Raw genomic sequence first — 25,296 nt, forward strand, 5'->3', positions numbered from 1 at the left:
CCGACTGATCCACCCAGGTGCCCCTAAAAACAAAGTCTTAAAAAAATAATTATTCCTAATGACTAAGTAATTTGCATGTTACAGAAATTTATGCTGATATGTTAGACTATGAAGTATCCAATTTTTCTTCAGTTTCCATCATTTCAATGGTATCATGTGACCTGAGTCAAAGTCAGACACTCAACCAACTGAGCCACCCAGGCGCCCCAAAATGAAGTCTTAAAATGACAACCAAAAGGTCCCAAATTGTTGAACAATCTTTAATGTCATCTTTAAGATTCCAAAAAAGGAACAGAACAGCCAAATTCCTGCATTTGTGCTACAATCGTGTCAAGCAGTGACACAATCACAATTTTCAGATTCCATCTGTCTGGCGCCCACCAGGTGAGCCTTCTGCGGCAGACGGGTCTCATCCTGGGAGCGGAGTCCCAAGAGATGCTTCCCTAAGCAGATGAACAGACGGAAGACTGGCAGACAACTGCTTTCCAACAGCAGCAAAGCCCGTCACAGCCCTTTCCACGAGGCCACACTCCAGCCGCGGCCACCCTTCGGAAGCTGCTCCCCACACACAGGGTGGCCTACATGGGGAACATGTAATTATCACAACCCTCCGCTAGTTCAGTCAAGTTCACGCCCTCCTCCTTTTAGTTCACGTGATGCAAACAGCGATCACCATCCCCACGGACTTTCAGTCAACTCAAAACCCAAGTCTTTAAAACAGCAGCGCACAGAACTGTCCTCAGGGCGCCTGGGTGGCTCAGTTAAGCGTCTGACTTTGGCTCAGGTCACGCTCTCATGGTCCGCGGGTTTGAGCTCCGCGCCAGGCTGGGCACTGACAGCCTGGAGCCTGCTTGGGATTCTCTCCCTCTCTCTCTATGCTCCTCCCTGACTCATGCTCTCTCTCTCCAAAATAAATATACTTTATAAAAAATTTTTAATTAAAAAAACCCTCAATTCCTCTTCTGGTGTCGTTTTTAGAACAAAGACTGCAGATGTAGTCACATACCTCCAAACTGTGGTAATTATTCAACCAAAAGCAGTGATCCAACACTCAGTATTTCATTAGAGTCAACAACCATCACATCACTTTCTGCCTGGAGAAAATTTCCGAATTTAATGCAACATAATAATCCAAAAAAAAAAAAAAGATTCCACACTCCCATCCTGAGGGAATGCCCTGGAGCCAGCTTCCTGGCCAGATGTGGAGGAGGACACACGACAACAAATGTCAAGAGTCACTGCTTTCGATGGTTTCTGAAAAAATGAAGAGACACAAATCCAAATCATAAACCTTAACCCTGAATATTCCTGTTACTCAGGAAATCAGATTTACCTTCACAAAACGCGAATTTGTTCTCAGAAGTTTGCGGACTACCAACAGCAGGAAATCCATTTCTTCGGTCCGTTCGTGTACCTGCAAAATAGAAAAGTGGGGCGCCCCACGTGGCAGCCAGCAACGCACATGACCACGGAAGCGGCTCTGACGGTCGCCGGGAGGCAGGGGGCAGGGCAGCTGGCTCTGCTAAACGCGCTTCCTCTGGGCGGACCGGACGGCTAAGAGGAAGCCGGGCCGCCTGGCCCACGAACGAGAGGGCACAGAAGAGGTCTCTTCCCCCTCGGTGCTTCTCTCTGGGGCCTTCTCTCTGGGGCATCTGGGCAGAGAACTTAGCATCTCTGGTCCCGCGCGTGCAATGCCAGTGGTGCCCCCCGGGGTCACGGAGTCCAGCGGAACCATCCCCACCCGTCCCCGGCACAGACAGCCACCGGACCCACCTCCTCTACTTTCCCCTGCCAACCACACGCTCCCCTCAGTCTCCAGCGGCACCCAGGCTGGCAAGTGAGCACAGGGCGGAGGCTGAGGCCAGCGTGCCCGCTCCGTGAGATGCAGAACCGTGGCGACCGAGGGTGGGCCGGGTTGGCTGTGGCACGGTCAGGTCAGCCACAAACGGGCAAGCAGATGGAGGCTAGGAGCCGAGGGCACCAGGGGGAACTGCGGGCGCTCGGGGTCACCCTGGGGAGCTGGCGTGGGAGCTGCAGCCCAGGGAAAGCAGCCCCGTCCCCACCCTCCTCTACCCCCCCCCCCCGCCCCCGGCGAGGCAGGCAGGGCCCCCACGGACCCACAGCTCCCTCAACCTCCCCTGCTCTGCCAGCCCCAGGCCAGCCAACGGCAAACGTTTGGGTCACGTGGGGCTGCTTTTCTACAAGAACTGTCACTCAGCCGGGGTAACTCAACGCACAAGGGGACAGTAAGATTCGATTCTGGGACATTTTGCCGCCAAAGTGGAGAGACTGGCCGCCGAGTCCAAAGGCGGGAGCGCTCTTCAACCTTGGTGTCCAGGCCCAGTCATTATTCCACAGCCACATCTGCCCCGGTCCCGCTCCTTCCTCACTCCCCACCGAAGGGGAGCCGTGGGGGAGCGGGACAGGGAAAAGAAAAGAAAAACAGCACCTGAAAAGTATTTAACGTTCACATGAATGGCTGGACATCCCAGGGACACCATTATAAATGTAATCCTTATTTCATCCTATCACCAGACTCCGGAACACCTCAGCACAAACATCCCGTCTCCTACTCGAGAAAGAAAAATAAAGGCTCTCATCAGCCAAGAGCCCCCAGGTGACTTCTCCTCAGCGTTCAGTTCCCCGCGGCCACCACACCCTGACTTTCTAGACCCGGCTTCTCCCCAGGTTCTCGGGGCCGTCCGGCCTCCCTCTCCTGCCCCGAGGACCCCACAGTCCTCTCCCTGCCACCGGCCAACACACACCTCAGCAGGGATCTGTCTCCCTGGGGGAGTGGCTGAAGGGAGACACCACCAGTCATGTGTTGATAATCTCCGCCCGATGAGGCCGGTACTGGGAAAATGCTTATTGAAGGAATGGTTACCTGAAGCCACTTTATTCTTTTTCAAGAGCTGACAAGTTAAAAACATTATCATCCCGTTTTCAACAGCCTGGCCGTCTTCAACCTTTGCTCTTAGATTGCCTTTGAAATTCAAATCATCCCACCATTTAGGAACAATATTGCTTATAAACCTAAAATTTCAAGGATATCCAATCCATTCTTCGCTGAGGCAGGTAATTATCAGCATGCCTACTAGGTGCAGGGGACACAGGTGCAGAGCCAGAAGCTGTGGTGGCAGGGTGACAAGACAGCCTCCGCTAGCCATGGCTCCCCGGGACAGGCCCTTGCTCCGGGAAGGAACGAAGTCAGTAACGCGGGAGGACAGGTGTGTCCTCACCACTCAGGGACGTGCGTACAATCCCAGTCAACGGTCAGAAAGACAGCGGACACACAGAAAATAAGTGGGGGCACCGGCAGCAGAGCTCTCGAGTGAACTGCCCAGGGCGAACGCCACAAGGCCGTTTGCTGTCGCCAGCCTGTAGTATTAAGGCTCCGGGAAGTATTACGTACTGGGTAATGGCACCTTTGGATACACTGCCCGTGAAATTGCATTTCATCTCTATCTAATCTAAAGACACTCAAAAATAACCATCATAAAGAAAAACCCTGAGCCAGACTGTACGTCACGCTATTTTGCAAAGGACAAGAGATCGTCTTCCTACCTTCCACTCTCCCAAACATCTCCCGGTAACGTAAAACCACGTTTAGCTGCGCACACACTAGCAAATGCACCTGCTCGGCCCCTCCTCCAGTAGGTCTGAGTGCTGTTGACCATCACACGCATTTCAACAGAGTGGAACGCTGACCCTCCACAGCCGCCCGGGCAGTTTCCCGTCAGCCTCTGTCTCTAGCCCCATCTCCAACCTTCCACAAATCTAGCTCTTTGCCGATGTTTTTCATGCCTCCAGAAAGGCGTAATTACTGACGGGCTTTAAAAGTCAAGACTGCGGGGTCAGGCATTTCCAAAACTCCTGGGAAAGAAAACTCAACACAACATCCTCCCACCACAAAAAAACTCGTTTAAAATATAAACAAAATCAATCAAATATTCCATCCTGAGAAAAATCCAGAAAGCTAAGACTGGCACAAAGACTCTTTACTAGAGCTTCTTAAGAAAGGAGACTATATCAGTATCTCACGTGTACTTTATTTTCTTAAAAAAAAGCACAACTGTCCTCATTTTACTAGATGGAAAATACCTGCATACAATGAAAGTTCTTCTGAGTGTCTGATGTGACTAACACTCTAAACCAGGGCTCGGCACACTTTTACTGCAAAAGGCAGGTAGTGAGGACGCCCGGCTGCTGCAGCCACGCCTCTCTTTAGCACCAGCAAACAAGCCAAACTGTGTTCCCATAAAACTTTATGTACGAAGGCAGGTGCCAAATTTGGCCCGAGGGCTGGAGTTTGCCAACCCCGCTCTAATCAAGGAACCTGGTCACAGTCCTCAACCTCCACACCTGTGTTTTAGAGCTAAGCACCAACAAAAAAAACAAAATCAACATCTAGCAATAGAATAAAGCAGATACAGACCAACGGCACGACACTTTACAAGGAGGGAACGTTTACAATAATTTGCACATTGTCTGTTCTCTTACAAAATAAGAACACGAGCGTAAGGGCAGAGCTGTGTTCAAGAAGTGCGCACCTCATCGACGAAGATGTGGGTGAACTCCACCAAACTCTTAGTACTGACTATTTTCTGAAGCAGGACTCCCGTTGTCATATAAATTAACTTGGTGTCTTCTGTTGCTATCTTCTCTAACCCTACCTAAAAGCAGAGAAGGAAAAGAAAAAGGAGAAAACTTTCAGGTTTCAATGGTTCACATTTAACTACCAAGAAGGCTATGTCCACACTGGACCTCCATATTGGAGGTAAGTAAGGGAATAAAAACTAGAGGCTCTAAGTTAAAACTGTCATTCTCAGGCACCTGGGTAGCTCAGCCAGTTCAGCGTCTGACTCTTGATTTTGGCTCTGATCACGATCCACGGTTCGTGAGTTCGAGCCCCACACTGGGCTCTGTCCTGACAGTGCAGAGCCTGTTTGGGAGTTTGTCTCCCTCTCTCTCTCTCTCTCTCAAAATAAACATTAAAGAAAAAAAAACTTAAAAAAAAAAAAACCCATCATTCTCAAGATGATTTTTTTCCTTCTCTTTTTCAGGGGGTGGGGGGAATGTGGCTTATCTAGTCATACTGCCTGTACCATTTTTATGTTAAGACCATAGTGTATGAAGACATCTACGTACAAAGATAAAATCACAAAAACCATGAGTCTCAGAATTCTGGCTCCTTTCGTATTCAACCAAGAAAGAAATAGAAGTTCTAATCAAAAAATTCAGTTTCACTGCTTTTTAAACATTATTATTATTTTCTTTTTAGAGAGAACGCATGGGAGCAGGGGAGAGGGGCAGAGGGGGAGAGAGAGAGAAAGCGGAGCAGAGGGAGAGAGATAGAGAGCAGAGCCCGACCCGGGCTCAATCCCAGGATCACGACCAGAGTCAAAATCAAGAGTCAGCTGCTCAACTGACTGAGCCACCCCGGTGCCCCAAGTTTCACTGTTTTTTACATTACACCACAGGTCTGCCCTGTAAGCAACTGGTTTCATTTCAATTTCCAGCAGAAACCGTCGACTTCTACAGAATAAAACACTCACGAGGAAAGAGGTGGCTTGCTCCCGGCCTCACCTGATAGCCCACCAGACCACCGAGTGTCCAGGCGCGCTCTTTGCTGATCCACCTGGCGATGCTGGTGGCCCCTATCTTCCGGGGCTGGGTGACCACAATGTTGCAGTAGGCAGAGCGCTGAACGTAATGGTCCAGGATATACTGTGGCAGCTGAGTGCTTTTGCCACTACCCGTGGCACCGTGTATAATCACCACAGAATTACTTTCTATCAGAGAAATAACCTACAATTTAAGAAAAATTCTTTTGAGATTGCCACAAAGGTAACGATGACATACAGTATTATCTACGAACCGAAAACTTTACCTGGGGAGGATGTTCAGGACTTATTTTCCTTTCCTCTTTAAAAGTTAGATTATTACGTAACCATCTAACCGTCACAAAAGAGCACGAAGGCTGCAAATGGTTGCCACCCTGAAAACCACTCTGACTGCCGTGAACAGGAACAGCTCACGGCTCTGGAGAGCCAGGCCAAGGCAGCCACGGGGCCCCAGGGCTCAGTGTCTTTATGCAGAGATGAAAACACCAATTTCTAGAGCTCTCGCTAAGTTTAAATATCTAGTATTTTTAAATCTTGTAACGAACCTTACATAATTCTTCTGAGAAACACGAAAGCATTGCTGCCATCACCTCAAGTGGTTTTAACATTTCATTTGAAATTCCGCAGATACATTTTCAAATAATTAACTTCTACCGTTCCACTCCCAGACCGTACACAGCGTTTTTAAAACTCCAGTCCAATTCCTGCCCGCCACTCCCTGACTCCACCCTAAATTTAACTGAACTCTTCTCTCTCTAGCAATTGCTACGGTCAGGGAACACCATCTAATTTGAGTAGCGGCCCCCAAAATTAGAGTAGGTCTACTCTACAGAAGTTGCATGACTCACCAAAACAAAACAAAACAAAACTTAAATCTGGAACATTTGTGGTTTCGTTTTACCTGTAACTCATCCTCTACTAGTACATTAAATAAAGGTTTCAGTACGCTTATTTCTAACGTGGCTTAATAACAGGTGGCTAATTAAAAGCGTGATCATCTTGCTGCTATATGCGGCCCAGCACTGTCGATAACAAGATGTATCGGTGATTGATCAAATCAGTTAACAGGCCAGCGGAATGCTGGAGAGAACGGTGGCCAGGGGGCATTATTACTGTATAAAAACACTTGGCAGGGAGTTTTTTTCAAGCAGCAGCTCTCCTGGGGACAGGTGTTTACCGACAGCTATCTCAGAGGGAAGGCTGAACACATTAAAGCACAGCCCAAAGAAAGACCATCAGCACGGTCATCGCACAGCCGAGGCACAGGACCCTCCGGCCGCCCCACAGTCCGGCACACGCCACGGACGCTTGCCTGGCACCTCGTCACTTTCCAGCTGTAGACCAAAATGTTGGGCCTCAGACATTTATTTAAACAGCAAAATTACATCATGACAAAAATAATTTTACCTCGTCCTTACATCGATTTATAGGCAAATCAGGATATTTGTAAGTTGTCTCTGGGACGCATGCCACATTGCTTAATTTAGCCAAAGATGGCCTTGGACCTGTATTCAAAAAACAAAACAAAACAAAACAAAAAATACTATTACGTGTCTGGAAAAAAAAAACAGTAAACAACCCGAAGTTATGTCTAATCTATAAACCCAGCACGCACGTGTCCACAAATGCAGAAGTACATTCTGCAGGCTAACACCGCAAGCAGCGTAACTAGAAGATTCCCTCCGTACCCGCGATGAATCATTTATACGAGCTGGGCACACTCTTACACCTCCATCACAGCCATCATCGCGGTAGGCCTAGCACCACCTCCTAAGACAAAAGACCTACAAAGCACACGGTGAAAAAGTAACGTGAAAAGTAGTCAAAGGGAACCTCGTGTGGAATGGCATCAGGAGGCGCGCGTGCGCAGGGGAGCCCTCACGCCCACCACTCCCTGCCCACCACAGACCCACAGGAAGAGACGCACCTTGCTCAAGGATACGGTCTTACTCTCCCAGCAGGAAGAAGGAAGATTTCCTCCTCCCCCCGGCAACAGCCCAGCCAATGAGAGTCTGTCCCAGCTCAGCCACTGAGAAACCTCTATACTTCCAATTCCCAGTTTGCTCCGATGGACTTTTTGTTTACAACAGCCCCGCTCTTCCCCTCCCCCTGCCCTCCCAAAAGAGTCTCCTGTCCTTTGTTCTCAGGACTTGCTTTTGGTTTTTTGGTAGCTTGCTTGTCCCGGATTAAAATGGTCTGTTCTTCCCAGAGAAATCCCTCTCTCTGCCGGTAAAATAACTGGCAGTTTTCTTTTTAAGGTTAACAGTACTAAAATGGTTAAAGAACAGACGTGATTTGAACTTTCAGTAGAACGCACCGATTCATTAAGGGGTAGCTCCTTACTGCTGAAATGCACTGGTAAGCAGACGAGTGCCGCTCAGGAGCTCCAGGTGCCCTGAAAGGGCGGCCTGACTGCCCACGCAGAGGCCGACTGCGGCACTGACCACTAGCACCCCCTGTAAACAGCCTGTCCGGCCTCGGGTCATGACCTGACGAACCGACAGGCATCAAAATTCACAGGACGCAAGCTTTCATCGGGAAATAAACTTCTACTTCCGAAACAAACTCTTAAGGCTCCCGCCGCTTCAAATTTAGAGCTGGTCCCCTTCTTCGGCATCTGTCCCCCGATGCCCGTCTCCCCTTTGCCCCCCAGCCCCTCCTTTCTCTGCCCCAACGTCTCCTCATCCTGTGTTCTGCCACCGTCCTTTCTCACCTGATTCACGTGTTCGCAGTGTCATAACTAATCTAATAATAAATTAAAAAAATATATAGCTATTCTCCTGTATTTGAATCAAAGTGTGTAGCACTTGTTCTGAATTCACAAAACAGAGCGGTCAGACCTGTTACAATCTTTCGGGCGAAGGTCGCTTCTTTGTAGGCAGCAACGCTCTTCCTAGGGCGCCAGGGGCCATGGCCGAAGGAGGACTCCCCAAGCCCTGCCCTCAACAGCCCCAATCTTCCCGTCAGTGCACAGATGGCCACCGGACTCTCAAAAGTACATTCTCTCAAAGTACTCTCAAAAGTACATTCCGCACCTTCCTTCTGCTCTCCTGTCTTGCTTTCCTCCCATCACTCCTCTCAGCTTTTACATTTTTTTTTCTATGTTTACTTCTGAGAGACAGAGAGAGAGCGAGCAAGCATGCACACCAGCGGGGGAGAGGAGAGAGAAGGGGGTGGGGGACAGAGGATCCCAAGAGGGCCCCACGCTGACAGCGGAGAGCCTGACGCAGGGCTCAAACCCACGAACCCTGAGATCACGACCTGAGACAAAGTCAGACGCTCAGCCGACTGAGCCACCCAGGTGCCCTATCTCCTCTCAGCTTTTGAAGAACTCCATCACCAATGCCACCCTGCCTTCCCAGGTGGTACACCTACTCTTGGTCTCACCCCCTCCAGAAGCTCTCTTGACTAAGGAGTCCTTAGAAGTAATTAACCGCACTACCTGCCAAACACTGAGTTGGAGCAAAATTTAATGTCTGGAAAGGTCCTAATTTAAAAACGGCTCCAACAGTTCATTAAGTTATCTGGAATTCTGAATGGTGGCTGGGTATCCAGGCCAGCCCACAAATTAAGAACATAATGTTTACATAAATAGGCGAAAAATAAACACTTTCCCACGCGTGATGCCAGTAGGTTTATCAATCAGCAACAGGCCTTTTTTCACGTACTACAGGAGAGGGATGAGAGTCCACTCGGCAGCAGGGGCTCCACTGTAAGACGAGACGGAAGAGCAAGCAGTGGGAACAGAGGAAGAAGTGGGGAGTGAGAAGCGCGGGGGGACTCGGAAACACAGAAAGGCAGCAGCCATGTCGTTTGCCAAGCGACTTTAAGACGTGGTTCGCGGGACGCCTGGGTGGCTCAGTCGGTTAAGCGTCCGACTTCGGCTCAGGTCATGATCTCACAGTTGGTGAGTTCGAGCCCCGCGTCGGGCTCTGTGCTGACAGCTCAGAGCCTGGAGCCTGTTTCAGATTCTGTGTATCCCTCTCTCTCTCTGACCCTCCCCCATTCATGCTCTGTCTCTCTCTGTCTCAAAAAAAAGTAAATAAACGTTAAAAAAAAAAAAAAATTAAAAAAAAAAAAAAAGACGTGGTTCGCCGTGCTGCTGACCGAGCCATTACTTGGACACCACTGATGTGACTTACGTTCCTTGATTACGTGCATTTTTTTTTTTTAATTTTTTTAAAAATTTTTTTTTTCAACGTTTATTTATTTTTGGGACAGAGAGAGACAGAGCATGAACGGAGGAGGGGCAGAGAGAGAGGGAGACACAGAATCGGAAACAGGCTCCAGGCTCTGAGCCCTCAGCCCAGAGCCCGACGCGGGGCTCGAACTCACAGACCGCGAGATCGTGACCTGGCTGAAGTCGGACGCTTAACCGACTGCGCCACCCAGGCGCCCCGATTACGTGCATTTTGAAGGTTGTTACTTAAAGACAGAAGCTGTACAAGAAGAGAATTCTGAAAGTCTTAACTCTACCGTCCAAACCCTACGCCTTCCTCCACGGAACACAAACACGGCTGGACGTTTCTAGGTCACTGGCTGAAGCACACCCGGCACAAATCAAGTCCTGCCTCCACGTCCACCGCCACAGGGGACAGGAAACCAAACAGGGAGATGTTCGTGGCCACAAGGCTCTCTCATCTGTACATCAGCAACAAAGGGAGGTGACCAGGCAAAGCATCATGATTAAGTTCTAAGAAAACAAAATGGATAATTCAGGGCATATCAGCAAACTATATATGACAAAGTATAATCCAAAAGTGCCGTGAGAAATACCTCAACCTCACAATTCGCTATTTTTATTTCCTGTTATCTTTTTACTCTGAGTTATTAACATTAAAATGTTTTTACGTGAACTGGAAAAAAACTAGAAACCGCTAGTTTCTCTTCACTAAGCCACATCACTCCAACCTATGGCTTCCACAGTCACATCTCCTCCTACTGATTGCGACCCTCCTGCCCCCTCTTGTAAGAACCCTGTGATCACACAGGGCCCGCCGGGACAGTCTCCCCCTCGCCATTTGACTGTGACTTAATCACAGTTGCAAGGATTCTTTCTCCTGTGAGCTAACACAGTCACAGGTTCTGGGGCTTAGGATCGGACCTCTTCGGGGGGGCCTATTATCCAGCCTACAACTGTCTGTGCCCAGGCCTGCCCAACCCCACTCTCGATTCTCCGACAACAACGCCCATTTCAAGTCTGGGGCACCAGGGTTTCGTCCGCCACAGACCCCCGGCGCACGTTCCCTCCTCCCTGATCCCCATGCTGCCTGGTAACGTCTATCATCCGTCAGCTCTAAGCCCAACTGTTAACTTTCCCGATACCCCAGCTCAAGTCAGAAACCCTGGTCTCAGGCCCCCATACAGCTGTCTTTCAGAGCACTCACCTCCACAAGCATGAATCTGCGTAACTACATGATTAAATGATAATCTCTGCGAGGGGAGGGACCGGGTCTTACTACTTACCATAGTCCCAGGCCTCACACAGTCCCTGGCACACACCTTGATAAACACTGGTTGTTGAATGAATCCTTGGAATACAGCCAAAGCTATAATTTATGTAACTGCCTGGTGAAAAGTTCCAAAGGCATTAAGATGCCAGGGACAGAGAAAGCAAACAGTTCCAAATCTTAATCCAAATCAAAAGTTACTAGAGCAGATGCCTCCAACTGCAGGCATTCAATCATAACCTCGCTACTTTCCAGGAGCGGCAATCCCGTGTGGCACGCTCCAGGAGTGGCAGGCGGCGTGCCCCAGGTCAGGCCATACAGGCGTAACAAGAAGGATCGCATCACACAGTCATCTGAGAACGAACGCGCCTCCGCAAAGGGAAATACGAGCTGATGGAGGTCTCTGCACAGTAACACGCACACGGCTCCTTCGTGCTTCTACTGGACCGCACTGTGCTCTGCTGCACAGGCAAAATCGCCAATCCCTGTCCGCTGACATTCATGAGACCTCCGAGGCTCCCCACAGATTAGCAATGAAGCAATCGACGCTCGGCCACGTCCAGCTCTGTATTTTTAGCAGAGGTACGCACTGGACCAAGGGGCGCACACACTTTCAACTATCACTTCTGATGTTAACCTACCAGACCGTCCAGACAACTATTCCTCCTGAGGGAACTAAAGACAGTCGCTGAAATATACAAACAACACCTAATGAGGCAACACCAGGCCGAAGCCGACAGCAAGGCAAGAACACAGACACAAAGGCAAAGAACTCCATGCGCTTTTGCTTTAAGGTGAAACATAAACCATGAGAAATAAACCTGAATCTATGTAGGGACCCAAACAATGAGAAAACAAAACGGAATGAGACAGTGCGGTGGGGCGCCTGGGTGGTTAAGCGTCCGACTCTTGGTTTCAGCTGAAGTCATGATCTCAAGGTTCATGGGTTTGAGCCCCGCATCGGGCTCTGTGCTACAGCTCAGGCTGGAGCCTGCTTCGGATTCTGTGCCTCACTCTCTCTCTGACCCTCCCCACTCATTCTCTCTCTCCCTCTCTCTCTCTCAAAAATAAACATTAAAAAAAATTAAAACAAAAGAACAGACTATTTAAGAACTACGTTTAAAAGAGAAAAAAAACAGGGGCACCTAGGTGGCTCAGTCAGTTAAGCGTCTGACTTCAGCTCAGGTTATGATCTCACGGTTCGTGGGTTCGAGCCCCATGTCAGGCTCTGTGCTGACAGCTCAGAGCCTGGAGCCTGTTTTGGATTCTGTGTCTCCCTCTCTCTCTGACCCTCCCCCGTTCATGCTCTCTGTCTCAAAAATAAATAAACGTTAAAAAAAAATTTTTTTTTAATAAAATAAAAAAATAAATAGAATTTAAAAAATAAAAGAAAAAACAGAGCACTTGTGTGGCTCAGTTAGTTGAGTGTCCAACTCTTGATTTTGGCTCAGGTCACCGTTCATGAGTTCAAGCCCCACAACGGGCTCTGCCCTGACAACACAGAGCCTGCTTGGGCTTCTCTCTCTGCCCCTCCCCAGCTCGCATGCGTGCGTGCTCTCAAAATAAACTTTTTAAAAAAAAGAGAGAGAAAAGTGACTATTTTACAACCCAACGTATACTCACCCACTCAAAAACACATCTTGAATTAACAAGCAATACGGATTCTTTGTTGACCAAAATATCACATTTCTTAAAAACTTTAAAGAATGTAACACTTTAACCTGTAAATAACTCATGCAGCAGATTTTAAATATTTAAAAATACCCATTTACCTGGCCTACTGGTTGACTGATCACTGCCACACATATCAAATTCTTGTGCTTCAAGCTGTCTGTATTTGTCAATATACTCCATTTCTGAGCTCTTTCGGCTAAGTGGCCTAAAAAGAATATTAAACGTTAATATGCTATTTCCAAAAAGCCAAGAAATCCCACGTGCTAGAAGAATTCTTGAATAGTTACTTCTACTTAAGTCAGAGAAGAAAACACGCTAATGGTCATTCAACAAATGCAAATAAAGGGCACCTGGGTGTCTCAGTCGGTTAAGTGTCTTCCTTCATGATCTCACAGTTCATGAGTTTGAGCCCCGCATCAGGTTCTGTGCTGACAGCTTGGAGCCTGCTATGGATTCTGTGTCTCCCTCTCTCTCTGCCCTTCTCTCTCTCTCTCTCTCTCCCCCAAAAATAAACATTAAAAAAAAATTTTTTTTCAAATGCAAATACGCTCAACTCCCCATCTTCTGGCCACCCAAGTGCAAAGTAAAGCAGGGAGAAACTAGACACCTGGGTGGCTCAGTCGGCTGAGCATCTGACTCTTGATGTCGGCTCAGGTCATGATCTCATGGTTCATGAGTTCAAGCCCCACGTCGGGCTCCATGTTGACAGTGGAGCCTGCTTGGAATTCTCTCAGCCCTTCCCCTGCTCGTACTCTCTCTCCAGAAAACTTTTTTAATTAAAAAAATAGAAGAGTGAGAGGCCAGTATTTCCCCCTTCATATTAGCAGAAGACTGAATATCCTTAGATCACTGCAGGGAGTGGTAAATGAGTTAAGACTTTTGTTATCCTGAAAGGCAACCAGCCAGTATCTGAACCAAAATTTTCCCCTCAGTGTCTTCCGTAGAGCAGTATTTCAACATGCAGACAAGGAAGCACGTGCACGGACATGGGAGCATTCATTTAGTCAGCAAATATCTACCGAACACCCAGCACATCGGAGGAACTTAGACACTAGAGGCACAGCAGTAAACAAAACAAGCTCCTTGCCCTCATGAAAGTGTCGTCTAGTGAAGGAGACATAACAGATACACACACTCACCAGTGATATGGAGGTACAAGTTTAAAGCTAAGGGTATGGAGAACTCCAGGGAGAGAAGGTACCTTTGGACGATGTTTGTAATGGTTAAAACCTGAAAACAAATGTCAGAGGGAGGGCCAAGCCACGGCACGCTCCTACTCAGTGTGCATCTTTTTAAGGATGGCCAGGGCCATCTTCACGCTAATAGGCAAACATGTCCAAGATGTTAATTAAAAAAAAAAAAGGCAACTGCTGTGTGATATGCAAAATATGCTACCAATTATGTTTGCATTATCCGCATCTAATTTAATCGCCCTGCCGTCAGAAAGAAGACTGCACAATACCAATTCTTGAAATTTGAGGTTTACTTTAATAAAACGCTATTTGCCTCAAAGCCTACTCTTGCCTGCTATTAATAGTTACATCAACATTCTTTTGGTTACTGTTTACCTGATATTTACTCATTAATCCACTGAGCAAATTAATATTCAAGGCTGCCTCCGTGCCAGGCGCTGTTTTAAATACTTGGGATAAAGCGGCTGGCAGACAGTCCTCATGGAGTTTACAGTCTAGTTGGGAGAAGAAAAATAAAGTAAAACATAGAACACGTCATTCAGAGATGAGCCCACAGAGAAAAATACCTGTGCAGCCAGGAGAGGAGATGGGGCAAGGGCGGCTGCAATATTAATAGGATGATAAGGCGACAATAAAGCAAAGATCAGCGGAAAGAAAGAGAAGGGCCGTGCAGCTCTGGAGGGGAAAGATCTCCTGAACAAGGACACAGGAAAGGCCAGCCTTGAGGCAAGTGTGCCACAAGAGGCGGGAGGCGGAGGCAGCCCAGGAGAAGGGTGGGGGGCCCAGAGGTACGGGGAACAGGAGTTGGTTAGCGGGAAGGGCAGGAGGTAGGCTGCCGGCAGGGACGAATTACAGAGATTTGGGCTTTTGCTCTGAGGGAGATGGGTTTTGAGCCAGGACAGACAAACAGCAACATCAAACTCCTATTTTAACAGGACGGCTCAGACCGGGTGAAGCGGGGTGCGGTGACAGGGGTGGGTACTCAGAAGCGGGGAGACCGCCGAACACAGGAGCACAGTAACCAAGGCCAGAGACGACGGGGCTCGGACCAGAGTGGCAACCGTGAGGGGGGAGCCACTCGAACGTGCTGGCATGGGGACGCCTGGCTGGCCCAGTTGGTGGAGCGTGTGGCTCTTGATCTTGGGGTTGTGAGTTCGAGCCCCGTGCAGGGTTTAGAGATTACTTATAAATAATATCTTTAAAGAATACGTATGCCGGCATGCTAGATCTGGGTATGAAAACACAGGAGTCGAGAACGTTTCCCCAGTTCCAGCTCCTGGGAAGACCAAACGAGCACACCACACTCTGTGCCTCAAAATGAAGCCAGAAAGCCAGGACAGGGCACGTGAGCTGTTACCAGAGTCCCTGAAAGCACAGTACTAGGCAGATGGGAGAAAATGACCAGAATTCAGAGCAGCGGCAAGCAAACCAGAGGTGCATCTGCAATCACTTAACTCTGCCGTCCCCAAGTGCAGACACAGCACGGGCACAGACAGGGCGCCCCAGAAGCAGTTCTCGTGCTTCAGGGAGGAGAGGGGACCCCACATGTTCAAAGTGAAGGCAGTCCCCAGATTTTGTGTTTCCAGGGGTCAGCAAGAGCCTCAAACTCTAAGGAGGGGAGACATCCTCTCCCAGAGGGTAGGGTGGACCCTCACTGCCTTCTTTCCTCCAGGGTCCTCCCATCGCTTGGCCCTGAATGTGAACGCCGGCAGCTGAACCGGCAGGAAGCGCATGGTGAAGCAGGGCAATAAAGCCGCAGGCTTGGGGCCGGGAGCTGCCTCAGGGACAGGAGAGCACCTGGGGAAGCGAGACCCCCAAGGCCGTCCAGAAGCCACTGGGCCGTACAAGCATGCGCTGACCCCAAAGAGCCCACCACGGACTGATGACTGAGGGCTGAGCTCCAGGATGGCCAACAGGTGGCACCCTGTAGGACAGACCGGGTGGCGCCGCGAGGGCTCTGAAAACCGGAGAGATCCCGACACCTCACACAAGGCTGGCGGGAATTTGCCACCCGAACACGGCTGCTCAGCTGCAATCCCCGGAAGATTTAAACAAGCCCCCGGGTCCCGTAATACAGCATTCAAGATGCCCAGGACACACACAACTACCCAGCACGCGAAGACCCGGGAAAATCTCCAGGCTGGAGCGATGGCCACGTAGTTGGACACTGGCTATCCAACTTGGGTGTCCGACCCTACACCTCACACCAACCTTAAATCACTTCCAAACCCATTCAACCACCCAGACACCTGCTTTTTTACACCTGTAAAGCTAATGTTCTCCTACACTTGATAATCTGGAATAGAGAAGCCTTCATAAACAAGAGCACAAAAAAAGAACAGTCAAAAAGGAAAATATCAATAAACTAACGTAAACTGTAAAACCTAAAGCTTATGAACAAGGGGCGCCTGGGTGGCTCAGCGGTTGAGCGGCCGACTTCGGCCCAGGTCATGATCTCACGGTTCATGAATTCGAGCCTTGTGTTGGGTTGTGCTGACAGCTCGGAGCCTGGAGCCTGCTTCAGATTCTGTGTCTCCCTCTCTCTCTGTTCTCCCCTACTCACACTCTGTCTCTCTCAAAAAATAAATAAACATTAAAAAAATTTTTTAAAAAATGTCGGGCGCTCCGCAGCCTCAGTCAATTAAGCAGCCGACTTTGACTCAGGGAATGATCTCGTGGTTCATGAGTTTCAGCCCTGCGTCGGGCTCTGTGCTGACAGCTAGGAGCCTAGAGCCTGCTTCCGATTCTGGGTCTCCCTCTCTCTTTGCCCCTCCCCTGCTCGTGCTCTGTCTCTCAAAAATAAACAAACATTAAAAAAAAATACACGCGGGGCGCCTGGGTGGCGCAGTCGGTTAAGCGTCCGACTTCAGCCAGGTCACGATCTCGCGGTCCGTGAGTTCGAGCCCCGCGTCGGGCTCTGGGCTGATGGCTCGGAGCCTGGAGCCTGTTTCCGATTCTGTGTCTCCCTCTCTCTCTGCCCCTCCCCCGTTCATGCTCTGTCTCTCTCTGTCCCAAAAATAAATACACGTTGAAAAAAAAAAAAATTAAAAAAAAAAAAAATACACGCATTAGTGTGTTTTAATTAAAATGATTTTATCAACTGCATCTCTAACAGCTGAAAGACAGAAGCAGCAGCGATCCAGGATTTTAAACCGAGTAGCAAAGGAATTAAAAGCAGAGGGCCGGGCCACCAGGCTCCTCCCGGTGAGGAATCCTCCCTGCGCCGCTATCAAATGCTGCCGAGCACTAACGAGGCCCCGACTGTAAACACGAACACTTGTCCCTGGCTCCTCAGCTTGCCCTCAGGTTTCCAAAATTTTGTTTTTCCAGACTTATTTTCTTACGCACTTCTCTAAACACCTTAGAAGTTTATATGCTCACCCTGTAAATGTTACAGTGCGATCTCACAGTGAGTATGAGAGATGGTACAATCTTCAGCTAACAAGACGCAGCCTGGAAAATTGTGACAGTGACCAAAAGAAACTGGCCAGTATCACAGTTTAAGCTTTCTGTCTCCCACACAAAATGCCTGGAGGCTGCAGTTCCTCAGAAACTCATTTGTTCAACGTACTAAAATGTTTAATAAAATCCAAGTTAGGGGCGCCTGGATGGCTCAGTCGGTTAAGCGTCTGACTTTAGCTCGGGTCATGATCTCGCAGGCAGTGAGTTCGAGCCCCATGTCGGGCTCTGTGCTGACAGCTCAGAGCCCGGAGCCTGCTTCGCATTCTGTGTCTCCCTCTCTCTCCGCCCCTCCCCTGCTCGTGCTCTGTGTCTCTCTCTCATAACTAAACGTTAAAAAAAATTTTGTTTTAATCCAAGTTAATCTGGTTATAGCTTAATAAACAGAAAGGATTAGCATGAAGGTACTTTCTCCACAAATCCTGATCCACGGATATTTCTGGTGTCCATCTACAAGGTAGCAGGGGCACGACTGTACTGATACTTGAGTTCTACTTCAATCAAACAATCTCAGGAGACAGGACAGAAAACATACCGGTGACAATAATATAAGCAGCACAGCCTGAGCACCAGAAACGCAGGCTCACACGCGGAAGACGGAAAGGAGGTGCGTGGAATGGAAGCTGAGCCGTAAGAGAAACTGTGAGGGCTACACCTGAGCAGGCGCCACAGGGGCGGCACAGGCGCCAGAGAAGTCTGCGGTGGGGGGTGTCTTTGAGAAGCTCTTTGCGCAGCAGGCTCACTGATCTTCAAATCTCCCAAGGACACCACCACCCCCCCCCCCCGGCCCCGAAAAGGCCTTCCCCGACCTCCACAACAAACTACAAAGTGAATAAAGAACTACAAAGTGGATAAACGGAAAAGAGAGAGAATGAACATCTCAGAAGACAGAGTCTGTGTGAGCAACTCTGAGGGCAGAGGGAACACGACGACACGTGTCGGGAAGACACGCTCCGGGGCAGCGCCGGCAGGAAGGGGAAGGAAGCCACAGAAGGCCCCGAAAAGAAACGTGGCTCGTGTTCCACAGCCGCTATACTTCCGACGTTGCCGTCACCATCGCAGAGGCAAAAACTGTTTAAATTAAAGCAACAGCAAGGAGGTTATTCGAAGGGAGAAGTGTCAGGATTCATCGTAACTTCGGCAGAAAATCTGCGAGGACGTTTCTGTCCTGCCGAACTCGACTGCTTCCGTTCTCAGAGCGCCGCACACGATGCGATGTGAAAACCTGCCCGGTGAAGATGATGGATGCCGACAGCGGGCCACTTCTCACGTGTAAGGAACAGGGCTGTAGGCTGACCGCACACGTCACTCTTCATCACGCGTGACAAGCGGGTCTGATGGGAACCATGTCCATTCTTCACAGTTCATTTGAAGGAAAAGGCGACAGAAGAAACAAGTGGTATGAAAGGAAAAGCCGCTACGTAGTCACCGAACACAGAAGCACAGAGTAAAAGACCTGTCTGCCCTTCAGCCAGAGACCCGCGGCCCCTGAAGGAAAGACCATCCCGCAGCGCATCGCATCGCATCGGCCCTCGCCCCAACGGTAAGTGTGTTTCACCCTCGGCTCCAAAAGAAAACACTGCCATCGTCTTCTGTAGAATGAATTACAAGGTTTCGTTTTCAATTTCTCATGCTCTTAGATCTCTCTTTTCCCCTACCCTTAATCTATTATTACGGTTTTTCAAGAGAGTATAAACTATATTGTCAAGTCACCTACTTCAGCATTTACGTCCTCCGGCCTCACAACTGGCTCCAGCGTACAAATTTCACTACCAGTTAGAGAAATGAGATGAATACAGAAAATAATCCTGACTAAACAGTCCACCCAGGACTGATACCAGCATTCTTCGCCTCTTTTGCTCCATCATAACAAATTTCCTCAGGACGGATATTTTGCAAATCGTCAAGACTGATCTGTTTTTTCTGCTCTCATTAGAGGGGACAGTGACCTGGCTTCTAGATGGCCTGAAAGTTAAGCAGAAGAATTAAAGCAGCGTGGTTATTTTTAGCTCTCTACAGGCATAAAAATACAGCCCTGAGCTGTGACCCACAGCAGAACATCACAGCACGCACCGTCCCCCCCGTAGCTGGGAGCGCGGCCCTGGTGCCTCCCGGTGCCGCTCCTCGCTGCATCACCGGAGCCGAGTCGGAGTGCATTTAGGACCAGAGCCTGTGGCTGCCGGCATCTTTTTCAAACAGACGGAGCTACGTTCAAAAGGCAGACCGTTATATAATTTGTGAAGATTAAACAGTAAGTTATTTTTGTCACTTCTTCTAGCTCACTTACAAGGTGAATTAATGAGCGTTCTCTCTAAATGAAGACATCACAACCTCATTCCTAACACAAAAATTGATTTATTTCAAATACAGTTTCAGTGGGTAAATAAGGAGGTTCATTCCTTCCAACAGGGAACGCATCCGGAAGAACAATATACGCCCAAGAAAAACATAGCCTCGTCACTAATTCAAGCAAACTCTTTGGCAACATCACCACATCGGATCCATCAACTTACCAGGTACGCTTTAAACCTTTTCTGCGCAAAACCTAAGTCAAAAGTGTGTGTGTAGGTAGAGCTTTCCTATACATTAATGTTTTAAAGCCTCCTAAGAACTTTTAATAGCAAGTGCCAGTGTTATTTTCAGAAAATGTTCAGTCTGGAGATTATCTCTGACTTTGTATATTTCACTTCTGCTTAGCTACATAATGTGTTTTCAAAGCTTGGTTTTTGGTACTGACCTAGTTAGAAATTAAAAGACTTTAATCCACATTCTAATCTCGTTTTGACCTGCATATCTAACCAGTGAAAAATTCACGCAGTTTCTGGCAAATTTACTGAAAAGAAACAGATGTGCTGATCAGAACCGCAACATTTTATACAAATAAACAAGTGAGACTATTCCCATAGGCTGAGCATGCCACTTTTTGGCTGGATGAAATGGCCAAAATACGATGCCTACAAACCCGCACACTGTCCTGGCTCAGATGTAGTGACAAAGACCCTGCTTCGGGAATTAAAGTGGCATCTGAAGGAGCGAGAGAGACTAATACAAGAGATTGAAAATGAACAAAAAGTAAAAAAAACAGGAGTGGATTACAACTGGCTGAGAAACCACCAGAACCCCCACATGACCATCCCGGCTACTGAACAAAGACAACTTGAAGTCCTTTGCTCACAAGTTCAACCTTGTCAGACCGGAACTATTCTCAGCAGGTAAAAATACTATGTTCTCTTTTGTGATTATCTGCTGCTGTCAAGTCTAAGGTCTTCATATATCTAGACTGGAAATCGTATTCTATCGGGTACATACTTTAATCACGTGCATCAAAAACCCAAAACCAAAATCCCCAAGGATAGGCTGGACAAAAATATCTTACTGGAAATATTTTTAAGTCACAGAGAATGTCTTTACCAGAAGCGTAATTTTAAAGGGATGAGCAGATTATTCAAAAGGTAACTACTATGCAATTACATTATTTCAGCTATATTTCAGAGATAAATGAATATGCACAGAAGGGAGTTTCTGAATTGAATATTCATTACTGCTTTCCCTCTAGATTTCGAGAAGTTTTAGCAGAAAATGATGTACTGCCATGGGAAATAGTCTACATCTTCAAGCAAGTTCTGAAAGACTTCCTAAACAGTGCTGACAAAGGCAACCAGCAGGAAGGCCTGGAAGAGTCAAGGAACACAGACTGTCCTGTTCCTTCTGTGATGCCAGGCTCAAGCTCCAAGAGTTCAGACAAAGACGAAATACCCACTATTTCCAGTTACGTGGACAAAACCACAAAGAACAGGTTCCCAGCATTCTCACACAGAATATGGAACCTACCATATTATTACCCATCAAGTTAAGTTACTTATAACCAGAGGAGTTTCTATGACCACCTTTAGAAGCAGAACTCTTAATATTAAAAGAAAAAGTGATGTGATTTCATGTTTTGTTGCAAAGTCAGATGTTACGTAGTGTTTAACTCTGCATCCTAGGTTTTAAGTAGTGTTCCTTTTTTAACCACTCTACAAATGCAATGTTTTATTAAACAGTCTACTTTTAACTAAAATGGTTCCAAATATTTTGAAAAAAATGTTTGAAGTATTTTCTTATACCTCAAACATCTCTCACAGGAACATAGGCATTTTATTTAGTATGAAACTGGACAAATTCTGTGTGGAAATTAGACATTAACCTTGACTTTTATTCTGAAAGGAAGCTGTATAGAATAAAATAAATGACTGATGTGAATCTTACTTTTACAATAAAACACGGAGCGGCCTCCAGTCATAATCAGCAGGGAAGGGAGGATGGGCAGTCACAGAGAAGATAATGTGTAAAGACTAAGTGATGCTTTACTCCAACACTCAGATTTGTTACTAATTACAATATTTTTAAATCGCAACTAACGTTAAGGAAAGGCGTGAAAAAGAAACAGGGACATCTGGGTAGCTCAGTCGGTTGAGCGTCCGACCTCGGCTCAGGCCATGATCTTGCAGTCTGTGAGTTCGAGCCCCACATCGGGCTTGCTGCTGTCAGTGCAGAGCCCACTTTGAATCCTCTGTCTCCCTCTCTCTGCTCCTGCCCTGCTTGTGTGCACATGCTCGCTCGCTCTCTCTCTCAAAAATAAATAAAACATTTTATAAATAAATAAATACGATAAATAAATAAATAAATAAATAAATAAGGAAATAGAGCACTATATTATATCAATAAAGAGAAACAGACTGGGTTCATTTAAGATGGCAAATATTCAGGGTGCCTGGTGGCTCAGTCAGTTAAGCAGCTGACTCCTGATTTCGGCTCAGGTCATGATCTCTTGGTTTGTGAGTTCAAGCCTCACATCTCGCTCTACACGGAGAGTGCAGAACCTGCTTGGGATTCTCTCTTCCTCTCTTTCTGCCCCTCCCCACTCACGCTTGCTCACTCTCTCTGCCTCCCTCCCCCCCTCTCAAAATAAATAAAATAAAATACCTAATATTTAATATGCAAAATTCAACATTTCATAATTTCATTCAAGGAGAAAACTCATCATTGGGGTTTTTTTATTAAGTGCTAGAATCTTTATCACTTTTTTTTTTAATGTTTATTTATTTTTGAGAGACAGAGCATGAGTGGGGGAGGAGCAGAGAGAGAGGGAGAGACAGAATCTGAAGCAAGCTCCAGGCTCTGAGCTGTCAGCACAGAGCGCGACGCGGGGCTCGAACCCATGAACCATGAGATCATGACCTGAGCTGAAGCTGGACGCTTAACCGACTAAGCCACCTAGGCTCCCCTAGAATTTTTATCACTCTTAAAAGTAAGTCCAAGGAACCCAATGTTTACAACTTCACACTTGGGATTTTATCGTTTTCTTCCATCTAAAAGGAAAACATATTCAGGACCAGAACTGAATACACACCCCAAACAAACCCTTCTGACCTGTTTTCTCCTGTACTCTCAGACAACATCCACAGCATCCTGAGCAGGCTTCAACTTGGTCTTTAATCCTAACCATGCAGTGAATGGTGTCAACCCAACCAGGGTTTAATAAGACAAGGTAAGGGGAAACACAGCTCTAAGTGGATCTGAAATAGACCCCTCTCGTTCCTGTTCCCTTGTGGTTCTGTGTTCACAAGCTAACTAGCAAGGGCTCTTCCAGCACTGAGAAATTTGAATGGAAACTATTTGTGGGAGAGCTGACTGTCCCCAGAAGTGCATAACTGCTTATTATCCAGTGAATACAGAAAACAGCACACAAAAGTTTTCATATTATCACCTTAATGGTGGGAACAAAATGTCTGTTTTAAACAGCTTGGAGTGGTCTATGATGCAGCCCCAGAAGTGGCAACCTCACCATGCAGATGAGGAAATATACACCACAAAGAGACCCAGAACACTCCATTCTTCCCCCCCCCCCCCCAGGGCACCTTAATCAGCCACCACACAAAAGAAATGACCAAGCACATCCCTTTGGAGATGGCCACTCTCCCTGTCCAGACAGGAAGAAGAGGACAGTCTTCAGTCCCCGCTGTCAGAAGCTTCCTACGACTGAAAAAGCTACAGACACTTCGGTGACCCACTAGTCCAAGAGGAAAATGAACCCATGCTGCTCTAAGTTGCCCACGATGCAGTCAATTCCACAGCCAGACTTTAAAGAGAAATGGAGGGGCGCCTGGGTCACTCAGTTGGTTAAGCGTCCAACTTCAGCACAGGTCATGATCTCAGCGTTCATGGGTTCGGGCCCCAAGGTGGGCTCTGTGCTGCCAGCTCAGAGCCTGGAGCCTGCTTCAGATTCTGTGTCTCCTTCTCCCTCGGCCCCTTCCCCGCTCACATTCCGTCTCTCTCTCTCTCTCAAAAATTAACATTAAAAAAAAAATCTTAAGGGGCACCTGGGTGGCTCACTCAGTTAAGCCTCTGACGCTTGGTTTCAGCTCAGATCATGATCTCACGGTTCAGGGGTTCAAGCCCCACATCGGGCTCTGCGCTCATGGTGCAGAGCCTACTTGGGATTCTCTTTCTCTTTCTCCCTCTCTCTCTGCTACTCCACTTGTACTGTCTCTGTCTCTCTCAAAATTAAATAAACTTAAAAAAAACTTTTATATAGAAATAAATAAACAGGAATGGAAAAAATACACTGCATTTTGGTAGACAGAATCTCTCTGTTTTGGCAATAGCGTAACAACCATGGTTCCTGTGAGAGCACTGGTGTATGTAATTTAAAACTACAGTTGTTTAGAGGCTCCTGGGTAGCTCAGTCAGTTAAACATCTGACTCTTGGTTACAGCTCAGGTGGAGCTCCACCTCAGGATCTGTGCTGACAGGGCGGAGCCTGCTTGGGATTCTCTCTCTCCCTCTCTCTCTCTCAAAATAAATTTCAAAAAAAAAACAAAACTACAGTTGTTGCTCAAAAATCTACAAATCAAATAGAAATTTTAACACAAATAACTTCCTAAATATTAACAGATCTCATTCCATACGTTGGCCTGTTTCTAAAACCGGCAAGAAAATGAGGGTCAAAAACATTAGGGGGTGCAAATGGGGGAAAGAACTACCAGGAAGGCTTTAGGCATGTTTTATAAAGAGAAAGTATTGGCTCAGTGGCTAAAAGCTTTGGCTAGAAAATACTAAGGTGCAGGGGGGGGGCCGGTGTGGCTCAGTCGGTTGGGTGTCCAACTTCAGCTCAGGTCATGATACGGTTTGTGAGTTCGAGCCCCACATCGGGCTCTGTGCTGACAGCTTGGTGCCTGGAGCCTGCTTCAGACTCTCTGTGTCCTTCTCTCTCTGCCCCTCCCCCACTTGTGTGTGCACTCTCTCCTTCTCTCTCTCTCTCTCAAAAATAAGTAAATGTAAAAAAAATAGTGAGGTGCAATATACATTAATCCACATAAAAGTACTCTGTGTATCTGACACATCGTAAGCTCTCAAAAGTTAGCAGATTTTTTTAAATGTTTGTTTTTGAGAGAAAGAGAGAGCACACTCACATGGGAGGGGCAGACAGAGGGAGGGACAGAGGATCTGAACTGGGCTCTGTGCTAACAGCGCAGAGCCCAATGTAGGGCTCAAATTCATGGGCCATGAGATCATGACCTGAGCCAAAGTCAGATTCTTAACCGACTGAGCCACCCAGGCGTCCCTCAGAACTGAGCATTATTTAACCAGCCCAATCCATTTAGTAGCGTTTAAGTCGTTCTTTCACATGCCAGGTGCTGTGTGCAAAGCACTGTATACATATACTCATTTAATCCTTTCCTTGAAAGTGGTATCACTCCCACTCGACACATGAACAAACAGCCTCAGACAAGTTCAATGGCTGTCCAACGTCAGTGAACAACAAGGCAGGGACTGGCATCTGTCGGGTCCCTGCACTGTGTCCAGCCCCAACTTAACCTCTGAGCTCCAAATGCATACAGTCAGTTGTTTACC

General features: G+C 47.6%; 2 protein-coding genes across 6 annotated transcripts in view; one reads left to right on the top strand and one right to left on the bottom strand.

The window, feature by feature from the left end:
• The window catches only part of TDRD9 (tudor domain containing 9), a 117,755-nt gene that overhangs the window by 85,840 nt on the left and 6,619 nt on the right, over nucleotides 1-25,296 (bottom strand). For all 3 annotated transcript variants that reach the window (XM_086708683.1, XM_086708682.1, XM_086708681.1), the window contains exons 2-6: nucleotides 12,847-12,953; nucleotides 7,032-7,129; nucleotides 5,587-5,808; nucleotides 4,551-4,673; nucleotides 1,334-1,414 (exon numbers count right to left, since the gene is read on the bottom strand). In XM_086708683.1, coding sequence (XP_086564809.1) covers nucleotides 1,334-1,414; nucleotides 4,551-4,673; nucleotides 5,587-5,808; nucleotides 7,032-7,129; nucleotides 12,847-12,953 — 631 coding nt within the window. The remainder of the gene's footprint in view (nucleotides 1-1,333; nucleotides 1,415-4,550; nucleotides 4,674-5,586; nucleotides 5,809-7,031; nucleotides 7,130-12,846; nucleotides 12,954-25,296) is intronic.
• On the top strand, nucleotides 18,874-21,642 carry RD3L (RD3 like). 3 transcript variants are annotated; one of them, XM_086708686.1, is made up of 5 exons: nucleotides 18,874-18,943; nucleotides 19,087-19,651; nucleotides 19,810-19,916; nucleotides 20,307-20,612; nucleotides 20,957-21,642. In XM_086708686.1, exons 4-5 carry the CDS (start codon nucleotides 20,314-20,316, stop codon nucleotides 21,252-21,254), a joined length of 597 nt encoding a protein of 198 aa, XP_086564812.1. In that variant the 5' UTR covers nucleotides 18,874-18,943; nucleotides 19,087-19,651; nucleotides 19,810-19,916; nucleotides 20,307-20,313; the 3' UTR covers nucleotides 21,255-21,642. The 3 variants fall into 3 exon arrangements, with proteins under 3 accessions (XP_086564812.1, XP_086564811.1, XP_025774877.1); XM_086708685.1 differs by having other exon boundaries at nucleotides 19,410-19,651; XM_025919092.2 differs by having other exon boundaries at nucleotides 18,881-19,651.

Source organism: Puma concolor, chromosome B3 (assembly GCF_028749965.1).
Source record: "Puma concolor isolate L17-30 chromosome B3, mPumCon1.1.hap2, whole genome shotgun sequence".
Classification (NCBI taxonomy): domain Eukaryota; kingdom Metazoa; phylum Chordata; class Mammalia; order Carnivora; family Felidae; genus Puma; species Puma concolor.